Source organism: Ascoidea rubescens (genome assembly GCF_001661345.1).
Source record: "Ascoidea rubescens DSM 1968 unplaced genomic scaffold ASCRUscaffold_3, whole genome shotgun sequence".
In the NCBI taxonomy this organism is placed as follows: Eukaryota; Fungi; Ascomycota; class Saccharomycetes; order Ascoideales; family Ascoideaceae; genus Ascoidea; species Ascoidea rubescens.
This window is the reverse complement of record NW_017962915.1, coordinates 1,299,772-1,316,270: the sequence shown is the minus strand read 5'-3', so window position 1 is coordinate 1,316,270 and position 16,499 is coordinate 1,299,772. Positions and strand designations below refer to the sequence as shown.

Here is a 16,499-nt window from a genome sequence, read left to right as displayed (position 1 = left end):
CAACTTGAATATATTTAAATACACATATAGGTATAAATAAACGTATATCTATATATAGATATATATAGATATGATATAATTAACCTTCCTTAGCAAATAAAGCAGCTGCACCCATACCACTTCCAACACACATACTTGTTAACCCAATTTCACCATCTTGTAGCTGGTTCAATAGTGTGGATACCTGTCTTGCACCTGTTGCACCCAAGGGATGTCCCAACGCAATTGCACCTCCTCTTGGATTGACCTTTTCCATGGGTATATTGCATGTGTGTATGCTATATAGACATTGCGCAGCAAATGCCTCGTTGATTTCAAATATCTTGATGTCATCAGCACTCAATTTAAACTTTGTTAATACTTTGGGAATGGCATAAGCAGGACCAACGCCCATTATCTCAGGTGCAACACCAACAGATACACACCCAATGTATTTTCCAATTGGCTTTAAATCCAATGATTCAGCTACACTTCTTTTCATAAGCAACACAAGTGCAGCGCCATCCGATACTTGAGATGCATTACCAGCATGTGTAACACCATTCTTTTTAAATGCAGGTCGGATTTTAGATAACGATTCAGGAGTGACATTCATTCTGGGTCCTTCATCTCTATCTACAACCAACTTGTGTTTTATTTTGTTTGTTACTTTTTTCTCAGCATTATCATTTTCGTCATCCTCATCATCATCATCATCATCATTATCATTCTCCTCTTCAAGCTCAATTTCTAATGACAAAATCTCATTCTTGAAAAGATTATTCTTTAATGCCTTTTCAGCCTTTTGATAAGATGCAGCACTAAACTTGTCTTGTTCTTTCCTTGAAATACCAAATTTTTCAGCCACATTTTCATTGGTTATACCCATTGGAATTAAACATTTAGTTGCTTCTTTGTCTTTAGATAAAGTATCAGACAATTGATACACTGCACTTGGTCCAAAAAATGTCGACATTGACTCAACACCACATGCTAATCCAATATCAATCTGATTGGCAATGATCTTGTTTGCAATGTCATTAACAGCCATTAAACCTGATGAACACTGTCTATTCAATGCCAACACAGGAACCTCTTTGGGAAACCCAGCTGCAAGACAAGCAGCTCGATGTTCATTGGCTCCAGCACCTTTATTTAGCACATTTCCAACAGTAATTTCTTCGACTAATTTTGGGCTAACGATCTTCAAATCGTTAAATTTCTTCAACAAATAATACAATATATCCTCGGATTTTAAAGACTTGAACGAACCCCTGCCTCCCTTGGTTATAGCAGTCCTATATGCACTGACAATCACAACATCACCAGGGTTTTTCGATTTCAAATCGACAACAGTATTGGAGGTTGGCAGTAAGTGGCTTGCGATTTGTGATAATCTATCCATTGCAAAATGTGGAGTCCTCGTATGTATATTCTCGGTTGATATACTAGTAGTGTAGTACAATAGATGGGAATGCTTTTATGCTTCCATCAATTGCTCTTATATAGAAACACTCGACAATCAAATGTCAAAGCTCGACCACTCTTGCTCCACATTTTTGTTCGCGTCCCTCATTTCTTTGTTCATGTGAAGAAGGCCCAAAAACTGGGGAAGAACAGGAAAACTTAGAAAAACAAGCACGTGTAGAGGCATGTGACCAGAATAGCAAGTTACGCATATGTATGCGGCTCGGCAGATACGCACATACACACACGTCATAATCACGTGATATGGATACATAACTCCTGACTCATCACAGTTTGCTTACAGGGTCTAGCTCATGTTACCCTCCTCGGAGCGGCTTGAATCTCTTATTCGCCGATTTGCCGATTCGCCGACGCCACGAAAAACCGTTTGGTGTCTTCGGCTGGGGTGAAGTTTTTTGTTTCTCTTTTGGGCTCCGCTGCTCTTTTTATCGATTCCATCAGTCAAAAACACTTGGAAGCATTTGACAGAATTAACTGTTATGCTTTTCACTGTCACTTTGCTGATTGTGCTTCGTTAATAATAATAATTATCAGACAACAATTTATCATAGCAATGTATGTCCTACCCTTCCAAGGCTTTTCATACATTCAAAAATGCTTATCCCTGACAATTTTGCATTTTAGTTTCACAATTTGCTATTTGTTTTTTAATTTCTCAAGAAATCCACTTGAATCAATCACTAGCCATGCTTTAGATTTGGCTTTGAATTAAAATTTAAAATTAAAATTTAGCCTATTCTAAGATTTTTATTGAATTTTCAATAAGTTTTTTTTTTCAACAAGTTTTTAAAAATTAATTCCATTCTCTTTTATTTTATTTGCCAGTATTAATCGATTCAGTATTGCAGCACTGGTTATGAGATATAAAAGATTCAATAATTCTTCATATTTGGACCTCTAGTTTTTTGTTTAATTTTTATTTAGAGTATTTTTTTTTTTCTTTATTTTTTTTCTATCATTAATTTTGTTACCAAAAAAATGGAAAAACCTGAAGATAATACTGATCCATCCCTTGATCATAATTCAATGAAAAACGCTTCTTCCAATTTTGAAAATAATGAACCTAACAACACTATAAGCATCAATGAAGATGTTATCACTAAAAATAAAAGATTACAAGATAAAATCATTGGTGTCGAAAAAATTGAAATCATAAGTGAGCAATACAATGGAGTTGTAAGCAGATTTATAATTTTTTTTGCGATTTTCCTTGTTGCTTATGCCTATGGATTAGATTCAACAATCAGAGGTGTATTGACTGCTTATGCAACCTCTTCATACTCCAGCCATGCTTTGATCTCAACGATTAATTGTATTAACTCGGTGATTGCTGCTGCTGGTCAAATTTGCTTTGCGAGGCTATCTGATATCTTTGGTAGAACAGAAATACTTATTGTCTCAGCGATTTTCTATTCAGTGGGTACTTTGATTCAATCTCAAGCTTATGATATCCAAAGATACGCTGCTGGGTCTGTTTTCTATAAATTAGGTATGACTGGTATTATGCTTATGATTGAAATCTTGATTAGTGATTTGTCGAACTTGAACTGGAGACTATTATTGACATGGATTCCTGCTTATCCATTTATAATCAATACCTGGATTGGTGGTGATGTTACTGCTGCCATTGGTGACGATTGGAGTTGGGGAATCGCAATGTGGACCTTTATTTTCCCATTGTCTTGTTTGCCCTTATTATTTTGCTTATACCATATGAACTACTTGGCCAAGAAATCAGGAAAACTCGATAAATATAAAAATTTTAAAACATATTATCAATCTTTGTCTTGGAAGGATTACATTGTTGAAATCATCTTTTGGGAATTGGATATTCTAGGTTTGATTTTAATCACTCTAGTTCTTGGTTTAATCTTGGTTCCTTTCACATTAGCAGGAGGTGAAAACACTCAATGGCAAAAGGCTAAAATTATTGTCCCTGAAGTGCTTGGTTGGTGTTTATTACCATTTTTCATCATTTGGGAAACAAAATATTCCAAATTCCCATTGATTCCTGGCCACTTGATGAGAGATAGAGGTGTTTGGTCTGCTTTTCCAATTGCAGTTCTTGTTAACTTTACTTGGTACATGCAAGGTGATTATCTTTATACTGTTTTGGTTGTTGCTGTCAATGAGTCTGTTAAGGCTGCAACAAGAATCTCTTCGTTGTATTCTTTTACTTCAGTTATATCTGGGTTCTTTGTCGGTTTGTTGGTTTCAAGAATTAGAAGAACCAAGGGCTTTATTATTTTTGGTATTGCGACTTTTTTCATTGCTTTTGGTTTATTGATTCAGTATAGAGGTGGATCTAGAGTTAGTCATTCAGGTATAATTGGAGCTCAATGTCTCTTAGGTTTTGGTTCATCATTTTTCACTTATGTTGTTCAAGCTTCCCTCCAAAGTTGTACTAATCACAAACATATGGCTGTTGTCACATCTGTTTATTTGGCTTCGTATAACGTTGGATCAGCTATTGGGTCAGCAATTTCAGGAGCCATTTGGACTCAACTATTACCAAAACAAATTTCCAAAAAGTTTTCAGATTACGATGCTGAATTCAGAAGTATAGCCTATGGTTCGCCATTTACATTTATTTTAACTTACACTTGGGAAACATCTGAAAGAAGAATGTTGGTTCAAACCTATAGATATATCCAAAAGATATTGTGCACAGTTGGTCTTGTATTTTGTATTCCAATGATAGTCTTTTCCATTTTCCTAAGAGATCATAAATTGGAGAGCAAACAATCATTAGATGAGATTGAGGAAAAACAAGCCACTGGTAAAAGTAACGATGATCCAATTTACAATTTTTTATTTGGTCGTTTTTTGAACAACCAAACCAATAATACACCAGTATAAACCATTTATTTTTACATAAATAATTTGGAATATTTTATTTTTATTTATTTATTTATTTATTTATTTATTTATTTATTTATTTATTTATTTATTTTTATTTTTATTTTTATTTATTTTTATATAATTTTGATAAAGTATTATTTAAAGTTTATTAACTACTTCACTACTTAGCTATTTGATGATTGAAATAAATAAAAAAAAAAAAGTTTAGCAGTTTTAAATTAGTGTTAAAATACTAATTATAACTCACGAAAAAACAAGTTGTTTTTATAGAAAGAATTGAGTTGGATTAGAAGTGTGAAAAAAACTCTTGAGACGTAAAATTCATTAAAAAAAGTGAATAGTAAAACCAAAAAAAAAAAAAAAATGAAAAATAAAAATAAAAATAAACCCTTAAAAACATTTACCAGACCTCGATTCAATATTACCAATTACTTTAGTTATAATTGATACTTACCACTATTATTGTATTTAAAATTTGTAAAATTGTTATTATTGTTGTTGTTGTTGTTGTTGTTATTGTTATTATTTCTATTATTATTCCTATTATTATTGTCATAGTTGTGGATGCTGCTGCTATTACTATTCTCATCATCTTGAATTTCCTCGATTCTGTTGTTTTCATTAGCATTTTCAATTAAATCAACGTTTCTTGGACTGATTGTGTCATTACTATTATTATGATAATTATTTCTAATTGATGGTAACCGTTTTTGAATAACCAAGTTCAATAAGCCGTTTTGAGTGTCATAATTGAAATCAATTGAATTTGAATCTAATGAGGCATTGGTATTCAAAGAAAAAGATTTTGAAAATGATGAGGAGGAGGAGGAGTAACCAAATTGAGATCTAACAATTTGCTCTTGCATTCCCGAAACCGTCAAAGTGTTCGAGCTTTCATTCAAGTATAGGTTAATATTATCCTTTTGACAATTTGGGATTAATATTGAAACCTCGACATTGGTTGGATTATCTACAATTTTTGTACCAGAAAAATTCATGCTATGACTGTTATAATTGAAGTTACTAACACTGTTACTATTATTGTTATTATTATTATTATTGTTATTGTTGTTGCTGTGAGTCAAACTTCTATTCGAGCTGGGAGAGGAACTGGGATCATAGACGGTATTAATATCAGTATTGATATTCCTTTGTTCAATTAAATTTGGATAATTGTTTGGTCCGCTAACCATGTTCCTCATTTGCTGATTCATTTGCTGATTCATTTGCTGATTCATGGTATTGAACTGTTGGTTCATGGCATTAAACTGTTGGTTCATTCTATTGATTTGCTCGTTCATCAGAGCAAAGGGGTCATTTCCAAAAAAGCCATTGTTGCTACCACTGAAAAAGGGGTCATTGCCAAAGAAATTCGAATTAAAACTCATTGTAAATTGAATTGGAGATAAAAAAATTAATGCACTTGACGATAACAAAATAGCAAAACAACGAGAAGACACTAGAGCTTATATACCATCTCCTGGGTCAGAGGTTGGATGTTCATCCGATCGATTTTTCTTTCTGTTTCCATGCCCAAACCCACACAGGTGGTGGCCACATTTCATCCGCGTACACCCACATATTCAGACGCGTGTAGACGCGGGTATGTTACGCCAACCTACGTTTAGTGATGGACAAGAAAAATACCCCCCTTGTGCACAGGAAAAAATGTTGTGGTACTAAAGGGGAATGCAATCGATTGTTGAGGGAACTTAGTAATCTCTGGCAAGACGGGTAACGGTTCACTATTTTTAATCTCTTTTTACTGATGTTTTGTTCTATTTTGTTGTAGCAAATCTATGATTATATATTAAGGTAAAGAAGTATATAGAAAAAAAGAACGTAGAAGAGAACTCCAGCCCCTTTTATAGGGGACTGGGTTTCATCCCAAAGCGTGACGGGAGCAGACCGAGAATAAATGCCGAGGGATAGGTAGAAACCGAATCTAGAGATCCGGCTGCTTCGCAACATGATTAACGTCGTAAATATCAATTTTTATTATTGTCAGCTATATATAAAATTTTGCCAATTGTTTTGCACCAATACTGTTTTCGTAAAGCAAATCGAATCAATTTCCCATTCAATTATATGGACCACGTGACTGATGTTTCAATTATTTTTCAATTAAGCTCGATTTGGAAAAAGGTATTTTTCTTGTCCACCAGCACATAAGTGACACCCGTTCCGTGTTCCGTTCCAGGTCCCAAAATCCACCTCTGCAGGGCGGCGGTTATATTTGTCAGCAGCGGACTTAAGTACCCCATTGGAAATTCATTGCTCATATATATACTTGTGCTTTTTCTTTGCGATGTTCAATTTAGCCAAAAATCCCATCTCACAATTCTTTTAGAGTGCTTTTCTTTTGGTTTATTATTATTGTGCTTTACAAGTTCTACTTTAATCTTCTTAATACCCTAAACTGTTAGTCTCTGGATTTTTCAGCATTCTTTCGATTTTTCTATCCAAGATTCACAGCATTAGAAAACGCTTGCTAATTCAGCACAGTACTAAACACTTTGAGCCCAATGAATTCCAATATTCCCCTGCAGAAGACTATCTCTACTGACCCATCTTCTACGACCTCTCAGATCCAGAGCACTCTCGACAATAACAACCCCAATTTTTATCCTAACAACAATATTGGACGTGGCGATAAAGATGATAGTTCTGATGATGGTGGTTTAAGATCAATTGAGAGATATCAAGAACAAGCATATGAAACTAATATGGTCGGTGGTAACGCAATAGTCCGATCATTATCAAGACCTAGAAATGATATTGAAAGTGGAAGTTTATCAAGAAGCTCAACAAGGACTAGAACATTGAACAGAATACAAACTATAAAGTCGAATATTAACAAAAAAATTGGTATTTTCGATAAAACAAATACTAAGCCTTGGCTTTTAGTATTAAAGAATTTCATAACTAATTGGGTGATAATGTCTGCATTTATGTTGGCAGTTTTTTCAATATATTGGGGTTCAATGTATCAAAGAAATCTTCGTTATAAGAATTTAGATGTTTTAATAGTTACTGAAGAACAATCAAGACTGGTGGATAACCTCGTCATCGAACCATTATTGACAGATACCGCCACTTCTGTGACACAAGATAATGAATCTATTAACGACTTAGCAGGCTGGAAATATTACAGTTATGAGGAATTTTTGTCTAAATATCCGTTAGATGAAGATCAAACACTTAGACAGAAGGTTGATTCATTGATTCACAGAAAACGATACTGGGCTACAGTTTACATTTCACAAGATGCCACATATCAAATCTATCAGGCATTTGCAAATCCAGATAGCACTCAATATGAAACTTTCAGTCCAAACAATGCTTCAAATGCTTTAATCCAAATAATATACGAAACCGGTAGAGACCCACTTTCAATGAATGGATATGTTACACCCAATATGAATAAATATGCAAGCTATTTGTCATCTCAAATCTACTTAAATGTTTATTCACCAATTATTAATAACTACTTGAATGAGACACAAAGGGTGAATTTAATCTCCAATAATCCTGATTTAATATCCAATATTCCAATTCCACAATTTATCGACAATATCCCTCTTACGGATCCAGTTTTAATGGCTCCATTACAAGTAGGGCTAATTTTTTTGATTATTATAACATTTTTCCAATTTAATTTTTTTGCAACAACTCATCAAATATTTGTCAAATACGTCAAAATCAAACATTATATTCTTTACAGAATGATTTCTTCTCAAATCTCATTTTTTGTGCTATCATTAACTTATTCTACTGTCACAGCGTGTTTCCAAGTATCATTTACAAAGACCTTTGGAAAGTCGGGGTTTGTTATTTATTGGATGTTCAACTACTTAACAATGGCGGCAGTTGGTGGGGCTAACGAAAACATGGCATTATTCATCATTCCAGTTTTTCCACCTCTTATTGGATTTTGGATGCTATTTTGGGTTATAAGTAACATCTCTCCCACTTTTGCTCCACTTGACCTTTTGCCAGGATTCTTCAAATACGGATATGCTTTTCCAATATACAACTCTGCTGAATTAACAAGAGTGTTATTCTTGAACACTTGGAAAGGCAATATGGGTAGAAATATTGGTATTCTTTGTGCATGGATAGTGGTGAACAATCTATTACACCCTATAGCATTATTCTTTTTCGGAAAGACAATGTCTAAAAAAGCTGCTGGTGCTGCTGGTGCTGGTGCTGGTGCTGCTCCAAAGGGTCCTGCTGAAAAGCAGTAGACACTAAATTTCATTCTGGCCTTGTACTTTACACAGATAAACCTCCTATACAGTTGAACATTTTCTAATTGATTTTTTATTTTTCTTGTTCAAAATTAATCTAAACAGTAAATTAATAACTTAATATCTTGGCAGACGCACAACATCAACCTTAATTCTGGATTTATCCAGCCATCCCCAATTCGACTGAGATACGCAGGAAGCTGCTTACACTTGCACGTATTTATCCACAGCCACACCTGCACCGCTCTGCAGAGGCACAGCTTGTTCTGTTGAGCTACCACGTGCACTCAATTTCCGACCTGCTCAGTTCAGTATCTCTGTCCCAATATAGCAATCCACCTAAGACAGGCCCCAACACCTTCCCGTTTCGTGCTTTCTCTCCATCTTTTTTCCTTGCACTTTGAGATGTTCCTTTTATTTGTATTTTGTATATTGTATTTTATATCTTATATCTTATCTTTCTGTTGTTCACCTCCAGCTTCTTTCTTCTTAGATATAAACCACTTTGCTTGTCCTCTGATTGAATCTGTTCCAACTGTGATAATTGCAGTATCTACTCACCATTGCTTTTCCTTTGACCTGAATTCTCCATCTTTCAAGGCTGTCATTTTGTTTTTTAACTCGTATACTTCTTATAGAGCACTCTCTTAGCTGATCAAGATATTCTAATAGTTTTCTCTCTTTTTTTTCACTAAGAGTTTCTGGTGCTACTTTTTTTAATTCTATCTTTTGATTTCTATTTTATAACCATACTAAGAACAACTGAAGGCTAAACATACAACTGAAGAACCATCTCATTTCAGCTTCTTTATCATATTTTTCACATTTTTGAATTTCTTTTCATCTTCATACTCTCGTCAAAGAACATAAGCAGTAATGGGTTCTGCTTTCACAGTATTTGTTGGCATAATTGTTGGAATCGTTTCAAATGCAACACAATCGTTGGGGATAACATTGCAACGAAAATCGCATATTCTAAAAGAACTTAATTCTGATCCTACTTCAAATTCAAATCGAAGCCATATCAAAATACTATGGAGAACTGGGTTCCTTCTCTTTATCATTGCAAATGTATTTGGTTCAAGCATTCAAATCTCAACACTCCCTTTAATCATCCTAAGTCCTTTACAAGCAACTGGTTTGGTATTTAATTCAATACTTGCCTCTGTTATTTTGAAAGAAAACTTTACAAAGAAGACCCTACTTGGAACAATATTGGTTAGTATTGGTGCTTTTTTAATAGCATATTTTGGCTCTCTACCTCAACCTCAAAGAAGTTTGATTGACTTGATTAATCTATTCAAGAGAATCCAGTTTTTGCACTGGCTACTTTCAAGTTTCATAATAGCCATAGTGATGTTGCTATATACATACGTTGCAAATATCTATATTAAAAAATATAAAAATTTGTTTGAAGATATCAAAAAAAACCCTGACCTCGTTAACCAAATTCATAATCAAGCCTATAATACAAATAAAACCAGCAACAACACCTCTCTTCCAATTTCCTCTCCAAATGAGACTACTTCTTTACTACCTCACACTTCCCAAAGATTAAAAAGATACTGCTTGATTCCTGTAAATTCAAGTTCCATTTCCAATCAATCAAATTTAACAAATTCAGCAGATTCTTCCTTTTTCTTTTCACTGACTTTTAGCAATATTTCATTACCCTCAATTTCCAACTTAAAAGAATATTTAACAAGAAATCTGAAAATATTTTTCAAAAGGTTTAAATCCTTTGATTACCCCTTATATGAAAAACTATTATTCATCCAGGGAATACTATTTGGCTTAATATCAGGTTTACTATCTGCTCATGCACTTTTATTAGCAAAATCTGCTGTCGAGATCTTGGTCAACGCAATTGTTTCCCATAAACCAGATGATTTGAAAAACCTCGATTCTTGGGTGATTGTAGTAATATGGTTCTGTTTTGCTGTCGCCCAACTTTACTATTTAAATCTTGGTTTAAAAATCACCTCTACAACAATTGTTTACCCACTAACGTTTTGCGTTTTCAACGTGGTCAATATCTTAAATGGCTTGATTTATTTTGACCAGTTGGAAAAACTAGATAACATTGACATTTTTTTCATCTTTTTTGGTGTTCTATTAATCGTAATTGGTGTTTCTTCGTTGAGCTGGAATTTCAATGATAACGATAAACAGGGCTTTAATGTGGTTGAAGAAGAAAACAATCACCAGCTGGTGCATCGCACAACCATAAACTACAATAATGACCCTTATTTGTCAAAATTGGTAGAAGATGAGTTCAATGGATCTTCTTCTTCTTCTTCTCAATCTGACCAGCCGTATTATCGGCCGAGGAATCTCTCAGCTTCCAAATCTGGCTCCTCATTACCTGCTGAATCTTTTCAATCATTCAACTCAACTGTACTTTCAGCACAATCAGCGCCATTCACTCAATCAGCAAACTCAACAACAAAATCCTCTCACATTACCTTCCCCTTTCCATTTATGATAAACCATGATAATGAAAAATAACACGTATAATCACCCTCATAATCACCCTCATTGCTTATACTCACCCACTCTATTTTATTGATTTCTATTTTCCTTATTGTACTTTTGCCTTAATATTGTAATTTTATAATATATTTTGATTATTAGGTTGTTAATAATAGCTTTCCTAGTTGAAAGACATGTTGAAAAATTATTATTAAAAACATAAAACAGCTTCATTTCTTTTAATTCGCATCTTTAATTTTTAGCACCTAGGATTGGTGTTTTTATTGTTATTATTATAAAATCAGCAATACAGTGTTTAAATTGTTTTCAATATAAAATTATTTTATTTAATCCTTCTATTTTCACTTTACTATATGTATAATTTTACATTTTATTGCTTTTTGTTTATTATTTTTATTATTTTTATTATTTCTATCTTTCTATCTTTCTATCATTTCTATCATTTTTATCATTTTTATCATTTCTACCATTTTTATCATTTTTATCACATTGATTATTATTTTTTTCTGTTTTTGAAGAACATGTATCTTTTCAAAAATTTTCTCAGTTTATAGACTTTAAAAGATTACTTTAACAGAAATGTTTACTACATTCAATTAAGACTTTGTTCCATTTGTAGCTTTTTAATGTAAAGTTCATCGACTCCTAATAATGTGGCAACCTCAATTTCATTCCACTTAAGCAACAGCTTTTCAATCATTCCTGAATCATATTCGTCTTCTGCAATAGAATCTAAATGCTCAACTGTATTGTCATAGAATCTAACAACAAGTATAAAGAAAATTTTGTAAAAGTCAACGAATTTTAGCGACGATTCTTCGATTATCTGATTAGAAATCATAGGTGAAGAAACATTGATTAGAGCTGAAGACTGTGTATCTGTAAGAGCAGAGGGCAAAAAAAGCTCTATTTTTTTATTGATTGTGTTTATAGATTCAATAGAAAACTCTGGTTTGCTTTTTAGTGATATATACTTGTCCATTATTTTTAAAAATTCTTCAGGATTATGTGCTATAGTTATTGCATACTCTTCAATAAGCTTATCATAGGGGTAAATACTATTAAGCATTTTGAAAACTAAGCTCAATCCACAAGATTCTATTAGAATATCAAACTGAACATAAATTAAAAATTGGGTCTCACTGTCCAATTTAATATTAAGTTCATTGATTTTTTCATTCTTAATGAATGATATGGTTAAAATTTTAGACAAAATAAAATCAATACTATTAATTTCAAAAATCTTTTTGGACTTTTCGGCTTCTTCATCAAAGCTACTGAGATCTGCTTGCTTATACACTAAAGATAATGGTCTGTCAATAACAAGCTTTAAGAAATCGTCCATCTGTTGATCTGATAAGAATAGAAAATTGTTCAATTCCGAATTAGAACTTGGATGAAATGAATAAAACACTTTTTGAATATCGTTGACATAATTAATTAGCCATTCTGGAGACTGTAAATCATGGCTTTCAATATTTTGTTCTATTAACGAGGAAATTTCGTTTAATGAATCTTCAAGAATCGCAAATGCTCTTTTATGAAGAAACTTTTCCAAAGTTTTGATACTGATTAATAGCTCATTTTTCAATTGGGCTCTTTTCATCAACTCAACATCAAATTGCTTCAAAAACATTAAATCATACAGATCAAGAACGTTGAAAATGTTTTGAATTGTATTCAATTTGTTTTCCACCATAATAAATCTACTAACACGCAAATTTAATGGTTTTGCAAGAACATTCAAAGTCTTGATCAATAAATATTCTTTTAAATCTGAAAACTGGTTAGCATTTAAATTCTTGTCCTTTTCACTGAGCACAGTAAAATCAAAATCAAAATCAAAATCCGTCTTGGAGCCAGCACCTTCACCATTTCTAAAATCAAAAAAATCTTCATTATTATCAAGCAAGGTATCTATAATTTCTTTTTCATTTACAATCAAAGAGTGGATATATGCCAAGATGTCACCAATGTACCTAATTGGATCATGAGCAGACATTAATATTGGTCTTGCGGAGTCTTTTGATTTGACAGATATCATGCTTTGATTATCATCTCGGAGCAATGAGGTGCCCAATTGATCAAGAAAATCTTTTAAATTTTGTTTTGCTCTAACTTCAATAATTTTATTGATAAGATTGTTAACATATACGTTATTTTCGACAAATTTTGAAACAGAAAAAGATTCTTCTGCAGAATCTTTGTCAATATCTTCAACTCTATTAGCCATCAAAAACGAGGAATTCAAGACAATTTTAATTGATTCTTTTAAGATTTTGAAATTTCTTTTGTTAATATTTTGAAAATTATTCAAGTTATATTCAACAAAATAAAATATCTTATTCAATGCATTATCAATCAAACCTTTCATTTTGTTCATAATATTTATACCTATGGTAGGATTATTCATTGATAATAGCAAATAACAATTCTGGTAGATTTTTTTGATCTTGTTATAGACTTTAAAAAACTCCTTTAGGGTTTCATCATCATTATCACTATTAGTCAAATTGGTATTCTTTATAACGTATTCTTCATATTCATTGATTTGAAATTCATTTTTAAATGACATCAATATGTGTTTTTTTATTAATATCAAGTTTTTTTCATGTTGTAGTGCTTTTATCTGGTTGATATTAAATTTGTCATTTGATAGATTTTCTTCATTGAACTTTGTCAAATTATTCAAGTCGTTAACCAAATTATCTTTTTGAACATTCAAGTTTTCAATATTGCTCTTCAAGTGTTCTAAAACATCTATCAATGGTTGAAATTTCACAAGAATTTTGGAGTGTTGTTTCAAAAGTTCGTTTTCAACTTTACTTTGTAAATTTTTTCTTGTAATTGACCCAAGGAAACCGGGCTGAACTAGAGTATTGTAACTATTATATTCATCATCAGAGCACACATTAAAATAGTTATTGGCTTCAAGAATTTTCAACGATTTCTTAATTTTCAAATCAAGTGGTGTATTGTAAGATGTTGTTAACGACGAAGACAAGATTTTGGATAGCTTTGTAGAAAGAATGTTGCTGCTGATATTGGCACCTCTGTTATTATTTGCAATTGCAGCATTTGAAGATGTGCTATTTACAAAATCGTTTATTGAAACGTCGTTAACTTGATTCTGTTCATTAGATTTTGTAATTGTTGAATCAGTTTCTAAACTTGGTGAGAAACTTGAAACACCTCTATTCTTACCACTTGCCAACAACTCTAGCGACAATCTGGCGTATTTTTCAGCCAAGTCGTTTTCCTTCAGCAAATTCAAATTGTCGGTTGAATCATTGATATTTTCAGTACTTTTGGCATAGTTCTTTTGCAAATTTGATAGAATTGATAGCCCAGGCAATTTCTTTGTAATTTCTTCAGGGAGATTTAGGGGTAAAGTCAATGGGGCAGCAGGTAGAGGAATACCAGAGCTCTTGTGGACGTCATTGGCAGTGGAATCACTGTAATCGTAAATAAAATCCATATTCCAGTCAACTTTTCACTCTATTCCTTTATTGTCTGTTGATGTTGAGCACTAAAAGCGATTAGTTCTGAGATGTGCCAGATAATAGATAAAATTGATGAAGGAACATGGTGGATGTTCGGTTTATGCGGGGGAAATAGCACGGGCCACCTTGCAAAATGCATTTGTGTCCTGATTACACAGGGAAATATTGCTTGAGTGGATCAGAAACTCCATTGAAAGTCATCCATTTAAAAAATCAAAAAATTACAAAAACTTTTAAAAACGATTGAAAACTTTTGGGAAAATAACAGAAAGATGACAAGAAGATAATAAGAAAATAACAGGAAAACGAAATAAATAACATAGAAATAAAGAAAAATTAAAAACAAACATTGACTACTTTTCAATGGCTTTAGGAAATTTACGGTTAAACTTATCAAACTCTCCATCAATCGATGGATTTTCACCTGTGGGACTGAAAATATGCTTGGGACTCACAACTTTGAACTTGCTTTTCAAATGAGCAGGTTTTTTAGGCGTTGGTGGTGGAATCTTTTTGATTTTGGTTTTGGGAAGGCTGCCTGAAGTGGCTATACTAGACAAAGAATCTGATTTCAATGGAACTTCTGGCTTTTGAATGTTTTCTTTCGAGGGTTTCTCTTTTGTTGGCACTTCATCTGTGTATTTTCCATATCCATTGGCTGTTTTATAAGTGGCCTCTTCACTACTGCTAGATAGCAACATTTTAAGTCTTTGCTGTATAGATGATGTTTCTGAAGGAACCAAGTCTCCTTTTTCAGACGCTTCTTTGATAACTGGGGCCATTTTCAATTGGTTACTAGGAGTTATTGATTTGCTTTTATTATCAGTGGACCCATTGTTTGAAAAGACTTTTTGAACTGGAGAAACCTTTCTCGATATTTGTGTCTCAAATTTGTTGTTCGGGTTCTCTATTGATTTAGTTCTACTTATCAGTATATTTTGTTCGGTTGGGATCCCATTTTCAAATTGCGAGACTTCCAAACTGCCTTCACTTGAATCATTGGAAAACCCGGTTAAAATCTTTTGAAGTTTTTTAGGTAAAACCATTTTAGTTTCATCATTTTCAGAGGAGTTCTGGAGATATGGCTTGTGATCAGATTTTTCCGTTTTGATGTTTTTCAAAACATTTTCTGCTGAATTATTTGATTTCGTGTTAAACAAAAAATCATCGGTTTGAGTTTCAATACTAACATACCTATTTTTTAATTTATTGACATTTCCATTCCCAAATTTTGGTGCATCATAACCACTATCAAAATTATTCGGAAATTGATTGTCAAGTTTTTCAATTGAAGGAAATTTATCGTCTATATCTAGTGAATTTTCTGAAATTCCACCATCGTAATTATCATTATCCGCAACATCATCATCAAATATATTGAAATTGTCTTTATGGTATGGTACACTTTCATTTCTTGAATTTTGAGCTTTCAATTTTTGAATTCGAATTAGTTTATTCCTGATAGATCTAATGTCATCATCAATTTCGGTATCGTTTACAGAAAAACCCAGTTCGAATTGAGAAGAAGCAGGACGAGAATGTGACTTCACATTCATATCCACATCTTTCTTTTCCAATGGTTTTTGTTCTGAGATAGCTTTCGATGATATTGATAACCGTTTCAACTTTTCAATGCTGCTAATATTCGCAAAGGGATCTTCTGGTCTAGAAAAACTTTTCGAGGAAACTTCGGGATTCGATTTATTTTGAAACATTATATTGCTATTTGCTAGTGTATTTTGCAATGAGGTGGATGACTTGGAATTTACACTTGGAGAAAAGAGTATCTGCTGTTGTTGATTTTGATTTTGTAGAGGGCGTGGTGATACAGATGAATGGTAGACATTTAATTTTTGCTGGACGTTATTTTGAGCATTAACAGCAGAATTAATTGGGTTCATTTGAGAAATTGTGTTGTTCTGTA

At 32.8% G+C, this 16,499-nt stretch overlaps 6 protein-coding genes across 6 annotated transcripts; 3 read left to right on the top strand and 3 right to left on the bottom strand.

Annotated features, from left to right (window-relative positions):
- Window positions 1–79: 79 nt before the first annotated feature.
- Window positions 80–1,384, bottom strand: POT1 (acetyl-CoA C-acyltransferase; the record flags this gene model as incomplete). The annotated part of the gene is made up of 1 exon (XM_020192018.1): window positions 80–1,384. The coding sequence occupies one exon, from the start codon at window positions 1,382–1,384 to the stop codon at window positions 80–82; it is 1,305 nt and encodes a 434-aa protein (XP_020048980.1).
- A 985-nt stretch (window positions 1,385–2,369) lies between these two features.
- On the top strand, window positions 2,370–4,326 carry ASCRUDRAFT_90524 (MFS general substrate transporter; the record flags this gene model as incomplete). The annotated part of the gene is made up of 1 exon (XM_020195056.1): window positions 2,370–4,326. Exon 1 carries the CDS (start codon window positions 2,446–2,448, stop codon window positions 4,324–4,326), a length of 1,881 nt encoding a protein of 626 aa, XP_020048979.1. The 5' UTR covers window positions 2,370–2,445.
- Window positions 4,327–4,766: 440 nt separating this feature from the next.
- ASCRUDRAFT_7203 (uncharacterized protein) lies at window positions 4,767–5,717 on the bottom strand (the record flags this gene model as incomplete). Its single annotated transcript, XM_020192016.1, has 1 exon — window positions 4,767–5,717. The coding sequence occupies one exon, from the start codon at window positions 5,715–5,717 to the stop codon at window positions 4,767–4,769; it is 951 nt and encodes a 316-aa protein (XP_020048978.1).
- A 1,542-nt stretch (window positions 5,718–7,259) lies between these two features.
- On the top strand, window positions 7,260–8,510 carry ASCRUDRAFT_28473 (SNG1 family protein; the record flags this gene model as incomplete). Its single annotated transcript, XM_020190052.1, has 1 exon — window positions 7,260–8,510. A coding segment is annotated over one exon (1,251 nt), but the record flags the coding sequence as incomplete, so codon positions are not given.
- A 960-nt stretch (window positions 8,511–9,470) lies between these two features.
- On the top strand, window positions 9,471–10,739 carry ASCRUDRAFT_24179 (uncharacterized protein; the record flags this gene model as incomplete). Its single annotated transcript, XM_020189835.1, has 2 exons — window positions 9,471–9,937; window positions 10,238–10,739. Coding segments are annotated over 2 exons (969 nt in total), but the record flags the coding sequence as incomplete, so codon positions are not given.
- Window positions 10,740–11,664: 925 nt separating this feature from the next.
- On the bottom strand, window positions 11,665–14,772 carry COG6 (Golgi transport complex subunit COG6; the record flags this gene model as incomplete). The annotated part of the gene is made up of 4 exons (XM_020191174.1): window positions 14,256–14,772; window positions 12,939–14,123; window positions 11,818–12,848; window positions 11,665–11,760 (listed from the first exon to the last, which is right to left on the bottom strand). The coding sequence occupies exons 1-4, from the start codon at window positions 14,548–14,550 to the stop codon at window positions 11,665–11,667; spliced, it is 2,607 nt and encodes an 868-aa protein (XP_020048975.1). The 5' UTR covers window positions 14,551–14,772.
- Window positions 14,773–16,499: the final 1,727 nt, after the last annotated feature.